At 42.8% G+C, this 22718-nt stretch overlaps 1 protein-coding gene across 3 annotated transcripts in view; it reads right to left on the bottom strand.

The window, feature by feature from the left end:
- Nucleotides 1-2145: 2145 nt before the first annotated feature.
- Nucleotides 2146-22718, bottom strand: part of CRADD (CARD and death domain containing adaptor protein) — a 95503-nt gene continuing 74930 nt past the window's right edge. For all 3 annotated transcript variants that reach the window (XM_076334563.1, XM_076334553.1, XM_076334543.1), the window contains exon 3: nt 2146-4301. In XM_076334563.1, the coding sequence (XP_076190678.1) occupies nt 4006-4301 (296 nt within the window). In that variant the 3' untranslated portion in view covers nt 2146-4005. The remainder of the gene's footprint in view (nt 4302-22718) is intronic.

Here is a 22718-nt window from a genome sequence, read left to right as displayed (position 1 = left end):
TACGACTTTGTTTATTTTTCCAGCCTTTTGCAAAACGTTTTATTCCATAGATCAATGCCTGTCATAACATATGACTCAAGATGGAAATTTCCCCTACATCATCTGGGAGAAGTGGCTCAAAGATGACTGCATTTTTGTTTTACTCTACACTCCAGCTACTGTTCAACGCAGTAAAGCCTCCTTGACATGGTTCTGCCCTGAGGAGATCCCTCCTTTGTGATCATTCATGCTGCTTTATACAGGTGGGAAGTAGTGCTCTTAGACCTTGCCTATTGCTATGCTAAGAGTCCACCTGTACTTGCAGAGCACAAAACAGCTTTTATAAAGCCTACTTACCACTTAGGAGAGTTAAATGGGGTCTCAAAGTCTCCTTTGTAGACCAAGGAAGAAAATCAATGACCTCTTTTTCCAAAGACTAGAAGTTAAGCCATCCATTTCAGTGGAAGGTCCAGCAGGGGCCACCTTTATGCTTTCCTCTCTCAAGGGCTCCTAAACATGCCACAAATAAGTAGATAGCAATAATACCATTTTCACTGGAAAGGCTTTTTCAACATCGGTTAAGAAATCCAAACACATCAGAGAGCAGTTGCTGTTGGCTAACCTTTGCCCCTGAGCCCACGCGCTAGCCTGAAGCCTGGAGTGGCCACACGCCTCGCTGCAAGCCATGAGCAGTGAAAGAGGGACGAGTCCTTGCTGGGAGCTGCCCCTGGCCGCCAGCCTGCCCCGTGCACCAGTCCTGGGGATATGGTGGGCAGGGAGGACAGGAGCCCCTGCGCAAGCACCCTGTCGTCACCCAAACTGGTGGCGCAAGTGAGTTGAGGCGAAGGGAGAGATGGGGAAATTCGCTCACTGAGTTGCCTCACTCCTGAACAATACTCAAGTTGCAGGCTTGTCTATGAGTGAGATTTAAATAAATAACATTTGCTCCCAAATTAGCCAGAGAAGAATAAACATTTTAAGACCTTTTGGTTGTCCTAAGAGAGAGTAAGAGGCCTTGCTATACATCTGAAGAACTAAATTGTCTTAATTGCATCCTTGTGCAAAATAAAGCATTACATACAGAAGACAAATATTTTTAAGTGGATGGAAAAATCCACTGGGTTGAAGGAATACTACTGTCAAGTTAAATGTGTCCCTGCATTTGTGTGGTGCAAAAACAAGCTTTAATAAAACTGAAGTCTAATAGGAACATTTCCATGAATTTAAAAATAACAGCAATGGAAACAATCTCATAAAATAAGCAAATCTCTCCCTTCAATATTTGCAATTCAAGTATTACAGAATTAATTTAGGGCCTGGGAATGTGAAAGCAACTATAAATTATGAATTAAGTGCTTTGTTCTACAATACGAGAGGCCAGGTTTTAAATTCCTTGTCTAGCCGTGGCTCCTGTAATTTTAGTACCACTGCTGGGATGCAGAATTTAGCCCACCTAAAGACCAATTTAAATGGAGAAATCACCTGATATGATACTCACCCATCAGGTTTCCAGTGGCCCATAGTAGATACACAGAAGGATACCTGACTTGTAAGGAAGGCTTCTTTGGCATGACACTTCATACGTACTCCAGACTGTTTTCTTAACCATTAAAAAGACTCCAAATATATTAGTTATGGATAACCTGACATTGGTCTTACAAATGAAGAACACGAAGTGGAAAGTTCACCCAAAGAAGAAGGTACCAGGGCCCCATGAGTGTGCCCACTATGCTGCTTTACTGCCCAGACTGGTTGCCTTCCCGGAGCACTGCGCTCATGCTGGGTTAACTGGGGATGACTCCCTCGGAGACCAGTCTGTGTTCAGACTTGGTCCATGCTGGCTCAGAACAAGATAAAGTACTTGCTTCTTCCTCTAAATCATGTTTTCAGTAGTTCCTCCTGCTCCCCATCTCCAGCTTTTGTTCCTCCAAACCGCTGCCAGGGACACTGCTTTGCCTCTCCTCTCTAACATGCAGACCATGCTCCTGTCCATCTCACTGGCAGAATTGCTTCAGAGTCCTCATCACACTCCCTATCCTGGGCCGTGCTCATATGAATTTGTCAAATGTCTGTACACCTGCTCTAGGATGTTTTTCAACCAAAAAAAGAATATGCTGGCATTAAAGCATCATGAAACGGAAAAATAAATAAATCCCAAGGCCTAAATTGATTTACATTTTTTATTTGGGATTGTTGATAGACAAACCCTGTAAGTAGCCATAACAGGATATGATTAGTTAAGATCTGAGCGAGGTATAACAGGATCATGATTTACTGAAGGTCAGAACTGTATACAGAAGATTAAAACCAAAATACCACCAGATTGCTTTGGGACCTGCGCGAGCTGATCCTGCCAGGGTATGTTTTCTGTTTCCATGCTTCTGAAAATCAAGGCAGACAGGATTTCCTTAAAATCTCTTTGTCTTTCCTAATTTCCCAGATGTCTTCCAAAATCTGGGTATAGGAAGAATTTAAAAAAAAAAGGCAGTAAAGTTCATTCTTGCCCCAGTAAAGACTTCTGACAAGGCTGTTAAGCTGTTAAATTATACGGGGCAGATCTTGTATGATGGGAAGTTACTTGCCAATGACTCTGTAGATGAAACAGTCTACCGTAACTTGCTCATAAATAGACCGGGAAACCCTGCATCCAAACTTTGGTCCTCATTTACTGTACAGCAAACTGCTCAGGGAGAATTAAAATGTATTCTGCCTCTTATCATCAGGCCTCAGAGAGCAGCTAGTCACTTCCATCGCCTTTGGTTACATACCCCGTGGACTGATCCCCACTTACCTGGTCAGCAAAAACCTCAGTGGTTTCTTCCAGCAGGAAGAAAATCTCCTTGACAGGAGGGAAGGAGCAGAAAAGCCCAAGCTTTACTGTTCTGGATAAAACCTAATCATTACTGGTGGTACAATTACAGCTGGCAAAGAACTGGGGACAGGAGTGTCGAAGCTGCCCCCATTAGGTGCAGAAAAGCTGGTAGAAAGCAAATGAGCCCGGTGGATGGCACAAGCTAGAAGGAAAGTGGTGGGGAGTTCATCTTGACCAGAAGGGACCTGTAAGCTTCAGTACCCTGTTGGGCATGTGGTGGTCAGAGAAAGGTGCCTATAGACATTTGACCTAAGAGTAAAACTTCTGTGAAACAAGATTGCCTGGATCCAGAGCACAGTACAAAGACTCAGCAGGCACCAGGTTGTCTCCCAGTTTATTAGCGGAGACAAACACGGACAACTTAGAAGTTATCTCATTTTTTAGGCTCCTTCTCGCTCTGTTTGCCTGTTCCTGCCTATCTTCTGGTCACTTTTCTACTGCGTGTCTTCCCTGAGAACTCCCCACCCATGCTATGCTAAGAGATGGCATACATGAATGGTGCCTTTCTCCTTGCAGAAACCTACACCCATTAAATAATAACGGGACAAACCCTCACAGGCACACTAGGTTCCTGTTACTTCCACTTAGGGCCAGTTTCAAAGGCAGACTAAGGTGGCAGCCATCTATCCTAGCAAGAAACTGTATGTGCTAAAACTTTCATAAATGTGAAATTAGGCACCTGCAATAACTGTTGTAAAATTGTTAAATTAGTAACAGTGATTATTCTCATTTCTTGCTGGGATATCAGGGAACTAGCACGGAACAGCAGTAAAAAAGGCTCCTACATAGTCCAGAAAACAGGTTAAACGAAGTGTTCCTCCCGCAATGAAACCAGAAACCTTGCTGAACTCACTGCAGGGCCTCCTGCTTGCAAGGACTTTAAGTGTCACCCTATATCCCCACTGGAATAGTGCAAAAGGGAACAGGAGAGAGTGATCCATTTTTTAATGCCTGCTAAAAATTAATCTGGCATGAAAAGAATTACAAGTCACAAGATGCCACAGAAAACTGGAATGTTTAAGCTTAATAAAACCACAGTTCCCAACCCCATTTTTTTTCCAGTTTGAGGCGTCAGATCTTCAACATACATTTCAGTGAATCCTCTCTATTTAATTTAACAAAGTACTTGAAAGCTCCCAATCAATAGCAAGGCTTCACTCAAGCATGTACTGTATCACAGAAGGATCCACTTCTTCTGCCATCAGACTGGCTTGCAGACTTTGGATTGTTGCTTTTTTCCCCAAATGCTGTCTCCACAGGACAAACGCAGCTACGATCTGTGACTGCAGGTTGTGAGGGTGATTGACTTTACATCGATAGATGTCAGTATGGGACAAACCCAAGCACAGAACTATATGCTCCCATTCGGGTCCCAGTCTCCTCGCAAGCTTGTTCAGCTGCTGATCTGTTGGCGAAGTCTTCAAAATACACGGTGCAATTTCAGTTACATCTGTAAAAAAAGAAAATGCCTACACATGTCACTAGGCAATGCTGCAAATATCAATGTAAGACCTTGACAAAGGAGGGAATAAGCAAAGCTGAGGTGAAAGAATTAACTGATTAAAGAAACAGAATACATACTCACCTAGAAAAATTAATTACATGATCAACCAGAAGATTAATTAGAGGGAAACTAATGCTCAGTGGACCATACTAGGGAGCCCTGAGGTTTTGGGTGTCAATAATCCAGATATCAGAATTCTACTCCAAAACCAAGACTTCCAAAAGTAATTATAGATTTTGGGGTAGTGAACAAGAAAGCTTTTCAAGGAACATGTTTCCAGCAGCCATCACCCTCTGAAAATCAATCTGCTTGCACCAGTATGATATAATGACAAATGACAAATACGGGACCAATAATTCCTTATTACTCCTATTCTGTTTATACACTTCAGAACTAACTTTGATTCCTTAATTACTAGGCGTCACTCTATTTTTTTGCTGAGGGCTGTTCACAGGAAATTATTCTGTCTCCTGAGATGCTACTTACCCTTTGTGCCCTGTCATATATGGCAAACTCATCTTGAGGAGACCAGCTTTGGGGGCTTTTCTTCTATTTGAATGAACCCATAAGCATGGTTCAGGTGAACCCAAATGAACAGGGCATCAACACTGTTCCCCAATACAAATTACGCTTCCTTATCCCTCATCCCAGTTGTAGTAACACTCTTGAAAACAGGCATGTATGTGCTACAGCCCCATTCATCTGGCCTCCTTGAAGCTGTTTACAGGAGAGTGCAAGGAAGTCTCATGTCCGATGTAGGAGATTTCTGCCCTATGTCCCTTAGTATTGCCCAAGTACCCAACATGCCCCAGAACGCACTCTTCATCCGAGAAGATGTGTAGCATCAAACTGGTACCTGAGTCATGGAGCACAGGATCAATACAACTACCAAAACAGCTTTCACAGGAAGGATTAAGGTAGCTATCATCAGCAGTGGTAAAAATCTCTTAGGGACTGAACCAAGTATTTCTTACAAACACAGGTGATCTCTGTGTATTCCCTATGGTAATCTGATCATTTAAAAAAAAAAAAAGCATTAATACAAACTGTTAATAGCAGAGTGAGAATACAGTGCTATTCAGAAACATGCTGTATGGGATCCCTCTCACCTAACTACAGATAGCCCCTCCTGAACTAATTATACTAGGATTAATTATTGCTAAGGAGAGAAATAGGCTCTTCTAGAATACAATCCATCTCACTGGAAAGAAGATGTCTAAAATAGATCAGATTAATTACTCCTCTAAACGTGCACACTTCTCTCCACTGACTGTAAAAGGAGTGCTAGGTATAAGCTCAGATGTTGATGTTGATGCTGTAAACACCAGTGCTGGTGAAATGATTCTCTGCCTGTAAATTCAAACCACATACCAGTTGCTTTAAAAAGGTGCATTTATAAAAGCAGCATAAGATATCTATAAAGCATATTTGCTCTTCAATACCCTTTGTGATCACAAGCTGAAATGGTCAATGCAGCCTGCAATTGCTGCTCTACTTTTGTTGCTGAAGATACTGCGTCAAAACAGAGCAAAAATATCCCCAAGAAAATGCTAATTATAGCCTGTCAGTCTGAAGCAGCAGACTCCCTACAGAAGAGCCGCTTTGCAAAATCTAATTTATAGCTCCAATATCATGCTCGTAGTCTCCACTACAGCAGAACAGCAACACTAGAAAGCTCCACTCCTTCATTTTATCAAAAGTAATTGCTTTTGCATAGAATACCCAGAGCCTGCAAACGTTTGTACAATTTAAGCCCAGTCATAAATAAGTACTATACAAAGATGCTTTGAGTAAAGGGAAAATTGATTTCTGAAGAGTATTTAAGTTCCTTTGATCTTTCTGTCTCCAGATTGCCAAAGGAACCCGGGGCAAGTGGCTGGTTTGTGGACAGGGCAGAGGATGCACGGCTCCTGAAGAAGGCTGAGCAATACTGGTGGGGCTGCCCTACGCTGTCACATCACACGTGATACCAGCTCCACAGGTAGGTCAGGACGAGGGAGTGCCTTTCATGAATGCAAATATTTGAGAATAACTAAAATTTACAATAAACATAGCTACACTGTGCTGTCACCAACACTAGTTCTTAATATTAAACCCTTGCATTGGCTTATGGTCAGCTACTAAGCATAAAGCAGTGTGCCCAAAGGAGCGCTACCTGCCAGCCTGGGCTTTTTGCTCTCACGCTGTGATTTTTATACTTCATGTTCACTAGCAGAATGATTTTATGATACTGTAATGTGATCGAGCAGGGAGGCCTAACAATAATACATGTCAGCTTGTCCATCCAGCCTTTGACATTAGGCAGATTTTTTTACTACAACAAGTATCTTGCCTTCAGCCTGTTATCAGCCCTTTAATAAGAATAAGAATAAAATCCATCCAGGAAATCTTTCCATCTTACGCTACCATCTGATTCTAGTATGGATGTGGAAAATTCTGGGACAGAAGCCAAATGTTAAATTTAATACAAAGGACTGTTATTTTAGTCCCATTTTATTTTCTGTGATAGCTCTTTTTCAGCTCTGATACAAAGTCACTGAGGAAAATCTGAGAAAATTATTAGATGACGGGCAATATTATTTAGAGATATAGAGAAATATTTAGTGAGATCTTTTAGTTATGACAAATGCAAAATCACAAAAAGATTTGGATATGTTTTAGGATTAATGCCACTCAATTTAATAAACATAATGGCATTTCAGGTAAAAGGGAAATGAGTTTTTTGTGCTCAGCACCCAAGCTGCTTTGAACACATTGCAAAAACATTAAAGATGCCTTTTTTTAGTTATATTTGCTACCGACCCTCACTTATAATCTCCGTTTGTCAGGAACTGCCTGAGGAAGATAACAAGATTAGAGCAAAAGTTTCAATTATGCAGATCCTGCAGTTGCATTTGAAAGGTACATTTAGGACACTGAGACCTCAATTTTGCAAAAAATGTGAAGCTCTTCTTGCTTTAGGTGGATCCGATGTGAAGGTGTTTGTGCTTATGTTAGATATATGCTTCAGCTTAGCAAAATGAGGACTGCACTGTTAGAAACGGGAAGAAGCAGGGCTTGGGGCACCACCCGAGGGTGTCGAGGGTTTCCCTGGAAGGCGATTTGCGGTGCTGTCACCTCCAGCGAGCACACCGAGTGAGACACCCTGTCCAGCTGTGGACACAGTCTATGCTGCAAAGTGCCAGGGTCACATGCTGTGGAGATTGAGAGGCTGAAGTCCCGCTGCTCACGCTGAAGCCACTAAGTCCCTGAGAAATGGAGAGCCGACAGCTTTGTGCTGGGGAGAGAGCCAGCCTGGTGCAGAGCTGCTCTCCCGGGACTGCTGGCCAGCTTGCTGGCGCGGCGCTTGGGACCATGAAAATCCCCTTTCTCTGGGCTGGAGGTGGGGAGGACACTCTCCACCCTGGTTCTGGAGCTGAAACCGACCCAGAGAAAGACCCGCAGCTCCTTCTATTGAAAGTTGCAGCACAAGGGAACGCGCTTCTCCCTGTTTCCAGCTCTCACTGGTCAAGGAAGCTCATCCACCCTAAGCCTTTATCCTAGCTGTCCCAGTTAAAAAAACAGGCGATGTTGACAACTTCTGGCCTGTGTGTACATGTGTGTTTCCAGACCACTGCACAGACCAGGAGATAGGACACTGCTGGTGAGTGTGGACAAGAAACAGAACTGGATATAAATAAACAGTATCACAGATAGGTACCAGACAAAACAGAGTAACCCAGATACCAAAGCTACATATGGGGCAAAGGCAGCCAGTTGCCACTTTTGCGTTTCTTTTTCTTCAGGACCTCTCCAGCTTTAAGTAGGACACTCCAAGAAGATGTTGCAGCAATCAGGGGGATGGAAAATAAACTCATCTGTTTATTGTGCACCTCAGCATTAGGATGTGCAGCTCAGAGAGACCTGGATTCCCATCTCCTCTTCCAGGGCTGCCTCTGTCTTCTTATCCAATGAGTATGTACATGGTCACTTAAATGGATAAAATACAGAGGCAGCACTGGAAGCAGAGACCAGTCCCCAGAACATCCTTTCCCAAGGGACAGATTTATTAGATAGTTATTAGATAAGAGGTGGGCCGTTGTATCCCTGGCTCCCCAACTGTCTCCTGAACTGCCTGTGGAGTTGTCCTTGCAGGATTAGGCAGCAGCTGTCCCGCTTGGCACAAGTGGGAGGATGCAAGATGAAGTCCAGTGAAAATGGGCTTTAAATCACTTAAAGACTTTTTTTTGCTTTTGCTTTCTCATCACCATCTCTAGGTGATAAAAAAAGCTGAGATCATCTCTTAGGCTGTCTTGCGCCATGAGAAAATCTTTATCAGCATCGAGAAACTGACCTCCCACTCTCCGTGCTGCTGGAGTGCAGTGGGGAGCAAGTGAGCTTGGCTCCAACACAGGACACAGCAGCGAAGAGTACTGAGGCATTTTTGGGTGATCTGCAAAGTACCCAGCTGATTCCTCAGAACTGCCGGCAGCCCAAAGTGCCTTATGGTTTTGTCTAAAGGACCCTTCTCCATGTAAGTGTGACTTCTCTGTGCACAACCAAAAGCATCTGTTGGAGTTTCAGGGAGCCTTCTCCCTTATGCAGTCAATACATTTTTGTTGCACATGATGCAACACAAAAACAACTTTTTGGCTTTTGCTCTTTGCTGTGTAAAAGGGACTTTGATCGAAATGATGCACTGGAATCCAAAGTGCTGAAAAAGTCTCAATCAGCTGCTGCCTAATCCTGCAAGGACAACTCCACAGGCAGTTCAGGAGACAGTTGGGGAGCCAGGGATACAACGGCCCACCTCTTATCTAATAACTATCTAATAAATCTGTCCCTTGGGAAAGGATGTTCTGGGGACTGGTCTCTGCTTCCAGTGCTGCCTCTGTATTTTATCCATTTAAGTGACCATGTACATACTCATTGGATAAGAAGACAGAGGCAGCCCTGGAAGAGGAGATGGGAATCCAGGTCTCTCTGAGCTGCACATCCTAATGCTGAGGTGCACAGCTCCTCTTCATTCCCTTTCTCCTGATAAATCATTCCAGCAAAAAACATAAAGATTTCCCTGGGAAGGGTCAAGAATGCTTCCCAGCCTCTAGAATGGAGCCTGGTAGAGAGAAACTCTCCTGGGAATCAAGGGGTATGCTGAAACAGAGCAAAACTGCATGCAAGAGCCCTTGGCAGAAACAATGCTAGGCAAATGCTCTAATTTTTACATAAACACATCAGAAACAGGTAAGTGATTCTGGGCTTCAGACCCTGCATAACTGGAACGGGACTGTAAAAAGGAGTAACTGCTTAGGCATGCATCTGGCCTCAGCATCTCCTATGGATAGGTGTACAGAGTCCTTCAGTGATCTGGACTCAAGTCACTAACTGTTGTTCACTTGTCCCTCTTACCAGATCCTGCTCATAACCTCTTAAGAGTTCAAAGCCAGCATTTCAGAGTCCTCTTTAATCATCTTTCCTGGCATCTGGAGTACAGTTCTTCCCTGAGAAGTGCTAAAGTTAGATCAAGCAGCTCCACAAGCAGCAAACCAAAGAAGCCTTTTTTCCCTCAGGTGGAAGTCCTACAGCTGACTCCTGCTTCAGGACTTCTCTCCTCCAGCTGCTTACTGATTTTCAAGACACTCATGAAATTGCTCCTCTCCACAACAGCAGCTAGGCAGGCTTCTTGAAGTTGGCCAACAAGTTCAGAAGCTAATAGGGATACATGCATACACGCAACGGCCCACAGCAGAGGAGCGCACAGCCTTGGTTACTATAGGAAACTACGTTAAAAAGGACTCTGAAGCTCCACAAAGCCATCGTGGCTAACGTGCCAGCAGCCAGTGACATTTGGGGCACCTCAGCTAAAGGGAAACATATACATATAATAAAGAATCTAGTGTCAGGCTCTGCTTCCCTCCGGCCCCCTTGGAGTGCAGTGCACTTGTTCAACTATCCTGAGCCACAGACCCAGCAGTGGGTACTGAACGGGCATGGTCATGGTTGCGAGACTGTGCTGTGTGTTTTGGCAGCTGTGTTATGTTCCAGAAATTATTTAATGACTGAATGTCACAACAGCAAACAACTTGCACATAACCAGGTATATTTGCTTTAAAGTGAAATCCCCTTGGCCTGAGCACAACAGTAGAAGTGGGTCATGAAGCTGAACAACACTTGGCGGATCAGGTTGGGACAGGCTTTCAAGAGCAGTGAGGTGGGGTTGCAGAACCTGAATTGGAAGGTAAGTGTGTAATGCTCCCACTAATGGAGGGATCGGAGACTTCTGAGAGCTGCAGCCCGCCTTGAGCTGCCAGTGATGCTGGATGAAAGGGAAAGCAGAGAGTAAGCGTTTTGAGGGATCCCAGTGGGTGCTGTAGATCACTGAAGTCAAAGGGCAGATGACGGTGGCGGTCCTGCTGAGAAGGGTGGAATACACAGAAGGTGCTGTATAACCGCAGGGGGTGGCTTGGCTCAATTTGTTAGAAAAGGGGATGGGAGGTGACAGTGTGCCTCCATTTGTACAGCTGCTCTTCTGCTTTCTTGTTCAGCTCTTCTCTCCCAACCCTGTCCTAACAGGCGGAACTGCAGGCAAATGCCTGCCCTCTTCCTACAGCCCATCCAAATTCATGAGCTCTAAGCCAACCTGCGGCAATGAATGACTGGAGTGCCAGATGGGAAAGTATCATGCTAGATATACAACACTTGGCAGGCGTGCGTGGAGAATGCACCGCTTACTCCCTCCTGTGCAAGTTAAAAATGATCATGAAGCATTATAAGATTATTTCGCTGCTGTGAACTTTAGAAAGGTCTGATTCAGGACCTGTTTAAACACAAGAAACAAGCTCAAATCACTGATCAGTGAAAAAAGTAGAACAGACTATCCAGAAACCAACCCCTACTATATAATTCGGGTGTTGTTCTTTTTCTTGTTGTCGTTGTTGCTAATTAAACACCATTTAAAGGCTGTGAAGGGAACACTAGTGTTTTGCAACAGCTCCAAATAATCATGCTCCAGGGAACATGGAAAAATATTTCTCTTCTACATATCACCATATACATATCTTTTCTATACATCTGCAAACAGCACGCATCACGCAACCCGTCCAAAGTCTATTCAAAACCACTATGGTTCGCCTCCTGGTGTCAGTGGGTTTCAAAAAGTGTTTGACCAAGGAGTGAGAAAAAATTGAACGAAATCCTGTACTGTTTGAAGCAAGATGGCTGACCCTATTGTAGATATCTTTCCATATATAAAGTTAATACACTCAGATTAAAATAAGGTACAGAAGAAGATTAAAATAACTTGGAGAAGATGTATAGCCGCCTCCTGCTTTTAGGATGTGCGCTGCTGTTTCTCTGTCCCTCCTGCCGAATGCAAGTGGTGAGTTACATGGGTAGCTGCAAGGTGGAAGGCTGTAGTAGCTGTTCCACTTATCTGTGCTGGTTGCCTCCTCTGCAGGCTTCTGCTCACTACCAAAGAGATGCACATGTCCTTCATCCCATTTGAGGCTGTCACAGGACATCATTTAATGATGACTGCCAAGCATGCGCTGATCTCTGATCTCTGCTTGGGAACTCCCTCTTCTTCCTCCCAAAGAGCTGACTCAGCACGGGGAAATCCCAGTGATGGAAAACCTGCACCTTTGTAGGAACAACAGGCCCAGTTACCTTCCCAAGAAAGCCTGTATAAATCCAGAATAAATACCGTCTTCTCTAATGTAATCAAAATCAAATCTTGGTCAGTTAAATACTCAGACTAAACTACAGAATAGAATCTGTACCATAAGCACATTAAAAGAAAAACGCCTAAAACAAGGGTTTAGAAAGCAGCACATTTTTTTCAACTGACTACATTACAGTAAAACAAATTTGACAAAGAATTTTATGTTCGTCTGAGTATTTGCCACAGTTATGCTTCATAAATGCAGGATTGTAAAGTTTCTGTATCTTGATAACTTCTGATCTGATGAATGCAAACAATCATTAATATACAGGATGTGTATGAATAAAACCAATCTCTGTCAATTAGTGATCATAAAACACTTACTCATAAGCATACTTCTATTATGGTAATTTACATTTCCATGTCTTGTAATTAAATTATGAAAGGCACTAATCAAAATGAAAGTAAATATGAAATAAATTTTTAAGACTGGCTCCATTCTTCCACATCGTGCTGTTTTTTTAAGACTTGTGTTAAAAGACAGGAAGTTCACAGTCTTATTTTAAATAAATTGGAATCTAATACTATGACAGCCAACTTGCCGAATAAATTGTGGCTATGATCCGGAGATAATAAAATCTATGGCAATTTTAAATGGTCTCCCTCAAGTGAAGCAGAATCCACCCATGGTACCAAATTCAGCTCCTTCCTGCCAAAAGCTTGCTGGGACTCAGCATTCCTGGTGTAATTAAAAAGTACATATATCTTCATTTGTTGGCAATCTCTTCTCCTGTGTGAGCTCTAAAGCATCACGCTTTGAGACATTAAATACATTTTGAGCATTAGGGTAGGAAAAAAAGACAGCATAAAATTTTGTAAATCTACAGGCAATTCAAGAACACAGATGTTTCTATTTTGGCTCAATACCAGCAGCTAATTCATATATTCTTTATCACTTGCTAATGACTAGTAGCTGCGGATGTGGCAGCAGACTGCTAAAACCTGAAACATAAACATTCAGATTTCATGACAAAAGTTTTCAATTGTTTTCCCACTATTCAGTTCCAGTAGCTACGCAGTTTTCCTGAACTTTTTTTTAATCTGTCTTACAGGTTTTGTACCTCCACAGGTCTCTGCTATACTGATGGCCTTCAGAATTAATCCATGTTAAAGAAAGAGATTGACAGAGAAGTCCCTAAATAAATTCACACTGTCGAGTTTTCACCCTTTTCAAGCCATAGGGAGCAACCCCTGGGTTTAAGGAGTTGAAAGAGGTTGGGTTTTCACTTGTTCATTTGCTTTTTACTGGGAAGAGCAGGGAGGAAGTTTCAGCAGTTAATAGTGTGGATGTTATTCTGTTTCCCATGCAAAAAATTAATTACAAGCCTACCTAGTATTTCTCTGCTGTTGCATACCATGAAAGCAAATAATTAATTTCATAAATAAAATGGCGACTACAGATGCATGCAAGGAAAAGAATACCTGTGCAAAGAAAACACAAACACAACATATATCTGCTCTCTTTTCAAGCAGGATTACCTAAGCATTACAGACAGGGTTAACCATTCTGTGGTTTTATACTTTTTTATTTTTAGCAGCATTTGATGCTGCTGTAGACACTGAAGTGGAAGTAAAATTTGCTTGATATTTCCTATGAATTTCTATATCGTTATACGTAAATAAGCTATATGCATCAGCACTGAAGCCACAGCTAACAATGGCATCCTTGCAGTGATACCTGTGGTATAAATGCATGAACAGGTTCAGCATGCAGCATTACACTAAGGAGAAAAGAAATATCTGCTCAGTTGGGAGGTTCTGAAGAACACCTGAGCTTTTAGGAATTATTTGGAAGAACTGCTTAAATACAGAGACCGAGCATTCAGACCTTGGCCAAAGATTTTTTTCCAAATGAACAAATATGACTTGAAAAGTTATAAGGAAAGAAGACATATGACCATTTTTTGGAAGCCAGGTGCAACTAGTTGTTAGACAGCACAAAGCTACCTGATAGCCTGACAGAGCAGAGACGAGAGTCTCTGATTTACATGCCGGCAGTCACACCAAGAGTCAACTCTAGAAATAATGCTGAAAAAATCAAATTCTGAAGTATGCCAGTGGATTTCTATATACTTTTGAATGCTCTGCAGTTCTTAGTGAATTCAATGGAGTTTGATAATACTCATGGCTCTTTCAACCATTAATTATTGGTCTGAAGCACACAGAGCCATCATTTCCCTCAGTCAAGTTTCTTCATGCTATCACAAATAATAATTAACAATCAGCGGATGGTTGTACAAAGTCATGACAATCATAAAGCACATTCATATTTGCAGTAGATTTCTCATGGTTTCACAGGAGGCAAATGTTTACCCGGGTGGGCAGGGCAGCTCTGACAAAGTAATTCACCCACTCTGAGTGCAAAACAAAGACAACTGGAGCAATTAATGATTATTTTGACAGGTAGGTGACAAACTCATCACACAGCTTTTGTCAGGAGATTGGAAGTTAACTTCTTTTGACAGACGCTACTTGAATGTTGATTTCAACTAGCCTGAGCTGTCTTTCAAAGAGCTGAGGCAAGTGTTAATCCTGCTGCTCCGTTGTGTGCAAGAATCACGGCGGACTCCTTGGGCTTTTTATCTGCCGAGTACAATAAGTGAGTAGATTTTTTACTAGCAACTTTCCTACTGAGAAATCTTTCTAAAGGCTGCAGCATTTCAACAATAAAATCATGTGCTTGGACTTGAGCTATCGCTGTTCCTTTCACACAACAACAAAAATCATACTGCCAGTATGAAGGACTGTTTTCTTATATAACACAACTAATCATGCATGTTTCCCTTACAGGACTTAAACCAAGTATGACAACAAGCCATTATATTTAGCCTTGATAAAACTGTTCATTCCTCTGAGATATTTTTTTTCTTCAAGTTGGCTCTTCTTCTTGCTTTGGCTCGAGTAGTTAGAAATATCAGAACCGAAGATCTGCGCAACAGATGGAGCTCGGTTGAGAAGAATGCCTTTGGCTGGTGAGGATCTTTGCCTGGCAGGTGTCAAACCAAAATTAATACTGCACATATTATGCTTTACCGAGTTTCAGATTTTAGTGAAGTGAGACTGCGTTCCTTCCTGACCACAAACATATATTAATAGAACAAGCCATGCAGAGCAAGCTAAAACAGTACAATCATTATGCTGAATCCTCCACTGCTTGGCATTTTATTTAATCATTTACACCCATGCAAAGCAAGTAAACAAAATGCAGCGGGTTAGTTTAGTGTCTCTTTACAGACATTTTGTGCAGGTGCAAAAAGCTTCACAAAATGCCATAAGCAACATGGACTTAGACCCCTCTTGCTTTCTTTTTTCCCTCCTTTTCTTGTGTCGGTGCCTTAAAGGCTTATGAACTTTAGTAGGCTTTTCGACATTTCAAAATCCACAGGAAAAAACAGGTACTGGTACTAAAATACACTGCTCAGCTACAGCCGGTCGCTACGCCTGGCTTGCCAAGCAGGCGATTCAACAGCCTGAGTGAGAAGGCAGGACTTTCCACAGGGGTCAGGAAGGAGAGCTTAAGGTGGCATCATCTGCTTCTCTGCATTTCCAGACTAGTGGGAGGCTTAGCATCGCACCCAGCCCTCTCAAGTGCTAAGTCTCTTTAAGATCTGAAAGAAACCGATTTGGAATCTCATGGCTGGTTTGACAGATCGGTACTGTCCAAAAGCAACTTTAGCTGACTGATAGGGCAGTAATTTTAGAAGGTCACAGTCACAGGACTTTTAATTATCTGTAAAGCAAATGTGAGATTATATTTGTGTGTGTGTATAAATAAATACATACATTTTCAAATTCTTAATAAAAGCATGAAAGTCTTAGACATCTGCAAGTCAAATTCATCCCCTTTTTCATTTCATTTCCACAAATTCAGGTTAAGGAACTGTCACACCACCCTGTGAGAAAAAGGATGAAAATGGGAGCGTGGATGAATCATTTCATAAACAGAGGTCCTAATTCACAGAGCACTTTATACTACCACGGGTTTGATGAGTACTCCTTTCCCCTCTGAGTCAGCACTGACCTAACATCCCACGCGATGTGCTCACTGGCGTGGCTTGTGGCTGCCCTGTGACACGGCTTGTACCGGGTGACACAGCACACTGCCCAGCTGCAGTCATTAGAGATCCCAAGACAATACTGAAAGTAATGAGGTGACTCACAGCTGCAGCCACGCACTTGAAGGCTGTGGACCCAATTACTCTTTTACTCACTCAGGAATAGTATTTTGCAAAGCAACTGAAGCAAGTTCAAAATCAAACAAGCTATTAGCAAACATTTGTATTACTTACGGTATTTGTAGAAGATCTATGCCAGTATTAATGGGACAATTCATATGCAAAACCTAAACATCTGAAAAAATCTTTTGTTTAAACAATTAATTTTCATGTCTCATGCATACAGAACAATGTTTTTCCTCACAGTTTTGTAGTCTACTAGCTGCCAGATTTTGATCCAGAATTGAAATTTCAGTCATTTTGGCTTTCGTACACAGCAAATCAGAAATAAAAATGTTTTAACATCAGAAATGAAAAGGCTGGAAGATCAGACAGACCATAAAAGATTTGTTTTACTTGGTTTGGGATTTTTACACAGCTATGCCTAACCTAAGTAAGATTGAAACAAAACCAAAAGGCAAAACAAAAAACTAGACAAATCAGTTCTGTCCCAGAGATGCAGAAATACAAACAATGCTTGTGTCCCTGGGGGAGCCAAATCTGAAATCCTGCTACGAACAAGAGAGAAGGGCTGTTATTTCCTTGACAACTGTTCCTGACATCACAGCTACCTCCTAGAGGTAACAATGGAAAAGCAATCTTAAAAAAGAATTTTTTTTTTCCTTAAGCAAATATCTTTCTAGTTCTACAAACTCATAAACAAAGAGATCAGTTTTTTTTTTATAATGCTGAGAATTTTAGTGCCAGAACTGTAAACATCAACTTCTTTCTCTTCCGTCCTTCTTCAGAGGTAACTGCTATGTGTGGCTGACTTTATTAAAGAAATCAAACATACCCTGCAATGAACCTTCTAATTGATATCAGTGTTAGACAGGGCTAAATATTTTGAGCTTCGCATTCAACGTGTTACCTAATTTTGTGTGTGCGCTCCTCAGAGAAGAGCCGAATGATCTGGTGATGCGAGGTTAACACATTCTGCGGAAGTGGCCTCGAGTTTCCATTTGCAGAAATACGCCATACCACATCAGCATATGCAAACCCAACTTTGCTGTGTACAAACCACACGAACACTGCCCAGCTACCTAACCTGATCCTCCACTTGCACTTTAGTGTGGGTAAATATGCTAATGACAGGCACAGAGGGTTCATGTTCAAGTTTACAAGTTCAAGTGCAGAAGACAGACAAAAATTTGGCTGCTTTGGTTTTTCCTCATTTTGGGAGATTCCAGCTTTCTAAGTCTGTTACACAGCCTAGGAGTTGTGTCCTAAAGCCACAAGACTGAACTATTTAAATATCTTTATTCAAGTTTTTAGATTGAAAATGAGACCTTCTTGTCTACTTGAAAGAGGTTGACAAGAACATGAAGGTACCGCTATGACTCAGGTTTTTCAAGACACGTTATTTACTAGACATTACTTACTGATATTGATACTGTATCTGAGTCGTTTGAGAACTTTAGGCACCCCATGAAAAGTCCTTGCTGGAGGCACCTCGGAATCTAAAGATTTATGAAGGTTTTCACTTCCAAAATTGCCGAGTGAATGGGGACAGTCAAGCTGAAAACTGTGAAGAGTCTCAAATGTTTTCAGGAAGTCCTGTGCAGGTGGATTGTGAGACTTGGGACAAGACTCCCTGGATCACCACAAGAAGCCACTAGTCCTTTTTAAACAACCCAGGTCCAAAGCATTCAACAAAGAGACTCAACAGACCCCTTCTGTAAACCAAGCAAGGAAAGCAGAAGCAATTTTAAACTCTGTTCTTTGTGTCATGCAATTATTTCCACATGCAAGTAGAGAAAACCAGTCAACCAAGGACACCTGTGTCTGGAAGTGATGCAGGAGCACCCCTTTTACAGGGAACAGAAGTATGTTTGGAACAGCTGAACATAAGCTTAATGGAGTAATTTCAAACAACATATAAAATTGCCTCGGATACACAACTGCAAAAAATTTGTAGCTCTGTAAACCCACGGATTGCTATTTTAAAGACAGTTTCATTAAGAAACACAGCTTGAGAATATCTATCAAATAAGATCAGAGCTACATGCGGGGACAGCAGGAGGCAGCTGATGCAATCTGCAGCACAGCTCTTGTGCTCATTGGTCTCTGACCCTGAGAAAAAATATAATTACTGCATGAATACACACATTAGACCAAAAGAGAAAGCCTAGGAAATGACAAAACTCTACTAGAAAGAGATGGTGAGAACTCCTTGGGTTTTATGCAATGGTCTACAGTTCTGTACATCCCAATCCGATATACTTTGTTAGACTGACAACACAGCTGTGGCTTTAATTTCGAAGCCCACATTTTTCTATGGGAATCATTAAATATGACACATTGTCCTGTTCAACAGAAAAACAAATCTGCCTCTACTTTTTATTCCTCTGAAGCCTTAATTTAATTGTGCAACATTTGCTTTAGAAACATATTTGAAGATGTTTCAGATTACCTCATTTGTACACCATCCCAGGCTTTTCAGGAACTCTGAACCAACAGCCTCCTAGCCTTTCTTATATCTGAACTACTGTATTTTATGGCTTCCACGCTGTACTGTCTGGAAACTCCCCATGTGACTGGCCTTGTTGCGTTAAACACAAACACATAGGGAGGAGAGACACTGCGCCGGAGAGTTTGCAGTCTTAGGCACAGGTTGTGAAAAAGGCTTTGCATGTATTAGTTTATGTACACAGAGATTACCATGATTATGTTCAAATAACTCCAAAGAGCTGGGCCTACACAGGTAAAAAAGGAAAAGCACCAGAGGAGCCAACAGCCCAGCAGCTCATCCATGCTGGATTTCCTACTCATGACCACTGCTTTGAAAGGTGCCCATCTTCAGATGCCGATGGAGCCCTGCTACGCCTCTGCAGTTTTAATCAGAGAACTTAATTTACCAGGTCCCAGAAATGTAAATAAAATTGTCCCAAATAATCTCAAGTATGGAATTGAGCATACTGGAATTTGGAAATCCACTGAGGTACTGATAACCAAATGGAGCAGACAACCAAAGGGGTGAGCAGCCATTTGATCTAGAAAGGCTGAAATGTTATGAAGACAAATACACATGCGTGTGCTTGGGACGAGGCTGGGGCTCCGACCTCGCGGCTCTGTACAAAGTGGATCCTCCTGAAGCTTTTGAACCGTGGAATTAGGAAGGCTCCGCACAGAGGAGCTCCCATGTATTTAAGATGGAGACAGTGAAGTTTTGCCCTGTTCTGTTTTCAGTCATCCAGTGACCACAGGTAACTCATGAAAGTATCTGAAAATATCCCCTATCTGTGCTCTTTGTGCATGCAGGTGCTGTCATGACAATTTCTTGAAAATTCATGAAAAGCTACACCAAGACCATAGCTGATCTACTGTCACTGCTTACCAAAGCATCCTCCAATGTCTGCGCCTCACCTCTATTCTGCCAGTTGCTTCACGTGGAATTTAAGGCATTGGGTTTAATCTGGAAAAAAACACCTCTGAGTCAAATTCTTATGTCTGCATTTACACAGTGACAGATTTTCCCAGACAGTTCACAGTGTGGATTCCTTCTGGTCTCCCACTCTTAGCACTGACTTAGTCTATTCCCACCGTCTGCCATCTCCTCCATCTCTCTTCTCTTCCCTGCCTTGTGCTGCGGCTGCTGAAGGACCCTGCTGGGGCAGAGTGCTACCGCCATGTCTCTCCATCACAGAAAGGCAATTGGTCCGTCTCCTAACCCACGCCGGGCAGGCATGCAGCCCTCCCACCAGATGGGTGGACTTGCCTGTGTCAAAGGTATGTTGCAAGTTTTTCCATAACAAAAATCCCCTCCTACGTTAAAATAATGAATTTGGTTTTTTTTCTTTTTTTCTTCCTTCTCCAGCTTTTTCTCTCCTTCCCCACCCACTTTTTCAAGCAGGAAGGAGAGTGACAGGGAGAATAATGATTTCCTCAGCTTCTGTTGGAAAAAAAAACCAAAAATTTTCCACCAAGACAGAATTTTTTTCTGGGTTTTTTTTTTCAGTGAGGTTCAGAAGCCATTTTTTTAATATAAATTTTCTAAGTAAGTGTCCAGTTAATACTGGCATTTGGTGTGGAAGGTAGCAGGGAGCTGGTACCTCTGTTTTGTTTATCACAGATCCCACCCTTAAGTGTGGCAAGAGGTCAGCTTAAATTTTTCTCCTGAATTGTATCTTTGCAAACCGCTTTTCAGGGTTTCGGCTGTATAAATCAAACCCCATAGCCCAGCGTGGATGCACAGCTTGTGATGCTTTCCTTCTGCCAGTGGGCTTTGCACGCCCCCAGTGTTAATTCCCACTGCCTCCACATGTTCGGGAAGGAGGGAGGAAATCACTGGTGAGCAAGAAGAGGACCGGAGCTGCCAAAAGCCGCGGCAGCCTTCCCATGCATGGAGAGAGTGGCAGAGACCGGAGCAGCCGGTGAAGGAGAAGAAAAAGGCACTGAGGCTATTGATTTTCCAATGGCGTTGATGGGCAGGGGTCTGAGCAGGTTTGAGACCCTACTCTGTCTCTGTTTCTGCTCAGGAGTCAGCCTTGTTTAAGGCGTGCTTTGTCTGAGCAGATGGCAAAGCATGATGGCTGCTGGGTTAAGATTTTGCTGCCAAACCAGCCTCCGGCTGTTTTCAAAAGTAAAGACTGCTGCTCTCTTTACCAATGCAAAATAGCCGTCTCTCCAATCCCATCCTTCAAACTATTATTTTATGTATTACAGGAGCACATATCTAGCCAGACTATATAATTAACATTACACAATTTTTAATTAACTACCTACAACAATGTTCCTGCTTTAACTGGTGGTGCTGTTGGAGGGGGGGGGGGTTGAGGCTACTAGGAAAATCCAAATTTCCAGCTAGAAATTCACACGGTTCAGAGCAGAGCTTGCACCACCAGGTGTAGAAGGCGACCCATCGCTCTGGCTATACCATGTCTCCCATGAAAAAAAACCCCACTTGTGACACAGGAACAAGCCCAAACCTCATTTACAATAGCAAGTACATAAGGCAGGACTGTACCAGAAAAGACAGTGACAGAAACACATACTGATTTAGTTTATTCCTTCGGCAGCCTTTTTTTTTTCATTTATTTTTGGCCAGGAACCTCCTATAAGGCTTGGCTGTTAACCGACCAGGCCCTTTCCAGCAGAGTCTCCAAGGGCATGCTGCGACCACAAGGCAGCACGGCTTCCTTTGGGTATCCCTCCCAATGCCGCAGCAGGGCTCACCGGCACAGCGAATTGTAACTCAATGCCGCCCTGACCCAGAAGCAGGGCGTTGGCTTCCTAAAACTCAACAACAATCTACAAAACATGACATAAGTGAAAGTCCAGTGACCATCATTGGCACAAATAAGTTCCATGCAAACCAATACAAATAACAGCTCTTGGAAACATGACAAGTTCTGGGGACAAACAACCATCATCCTCTTGCCCCCGCGACTTTGAGTCTGCTTGCACCTGGAAATAGGAGTGGAAGAAACACCCCAACCACACACACACACACACACATGCAACTTCTCAGCAGACCACCAGCACCTGTTGACCCAGCAACTGCAGCTGGAACACAGCAACCCTGCACCAGCAATAAAGCACCAATGGGTCAGATTTTATGGTGTCAGCCTAAATTCAGTATCCCGGAGCATGCATCGGCCAAGCCAGCTGTTCTCCCTAGCTTCAGCGAGCCTTGAGCTGCACTGTGTGGAATTGCTGCTTTCCACATGGAACGTCTCATTAAAGGCGGTGTCTGCCACGGCAACTACAATAGCAACACGCATTTTTGGTGTGATAAACTGTATTTAGAGTGGGAAAGTATTGCTTTGTGAGCAGAAAAGCAAACCAAACAACGAGCGATAAAGTCCGGAGCTTCAGGCCAAAGGTTTTAATATCTGGTGTCGGTCCCATTTCCCAAAACAAAGGATAGTTTATACACACTGTAGACATTTTCTGTCTGGAGCAACGCTAACACATTATCTCCTTATTTACACTGCACATGAAGTGTCCTGCACCCCCACCCACACGATAGCCTGAATCTAGATCCACCCTGCTGTTGTTCGTGGGAAGAAATCTAGGTGTGTTGCAGAGCCGATGGGTCCTGATATTCTACAACATCAGGCAGAAAAGACAACGTGGGTCCTTCCTCACAAGGCTTCAGGGTCCTCCCAGAATGATTTTAATATCTCCTGTGGCAAGGAGAGGGGGGAATGGTAGACAGATCTGTGGCAGAGCTAAAAACTCAGGATTTCTGGAGTCTCCGTCATACACCATAACTGCAAAATCATGCTTCCGGTCTTCCACGAACACAGCAAATCTTTTTTCTCTCTTCATCCTGGAGGAGATGAGATGATTAGGAAATTCCCTAAGCTTCCCTTACTTTGGTTTCTTCCCTCATTTCAGAAACTGAATTCAAAAAAAGATCAGGCCATTGAACTCAGTCTGGACTTCTGCTTCCAAATACTTCTTTCAGTGTGGAAAGGACCAACCATGGAATAACCAAGCAAGTCA

This window comes from Aptenodytes patagonicus, chromosome 1 (assembly GCF_965638725.1).
Source record: "Aptenodytes patagonicus chromosome 1, bAptPat1.pri.cur, whole genome shotgun sequence".
Classification (NCBI taxonomy): Eukaryota; Metazoa; Chordata; class Aves; order Sphenisciformes; family Spheniscidae; genus Aptenodytes; species Aptenodytes patagonicus.
The sequence above is the reverse complement of the archived record's forward strand: the minus strand, read 5'-3'. Positions and strand labels throughout refer to the sequence as shown.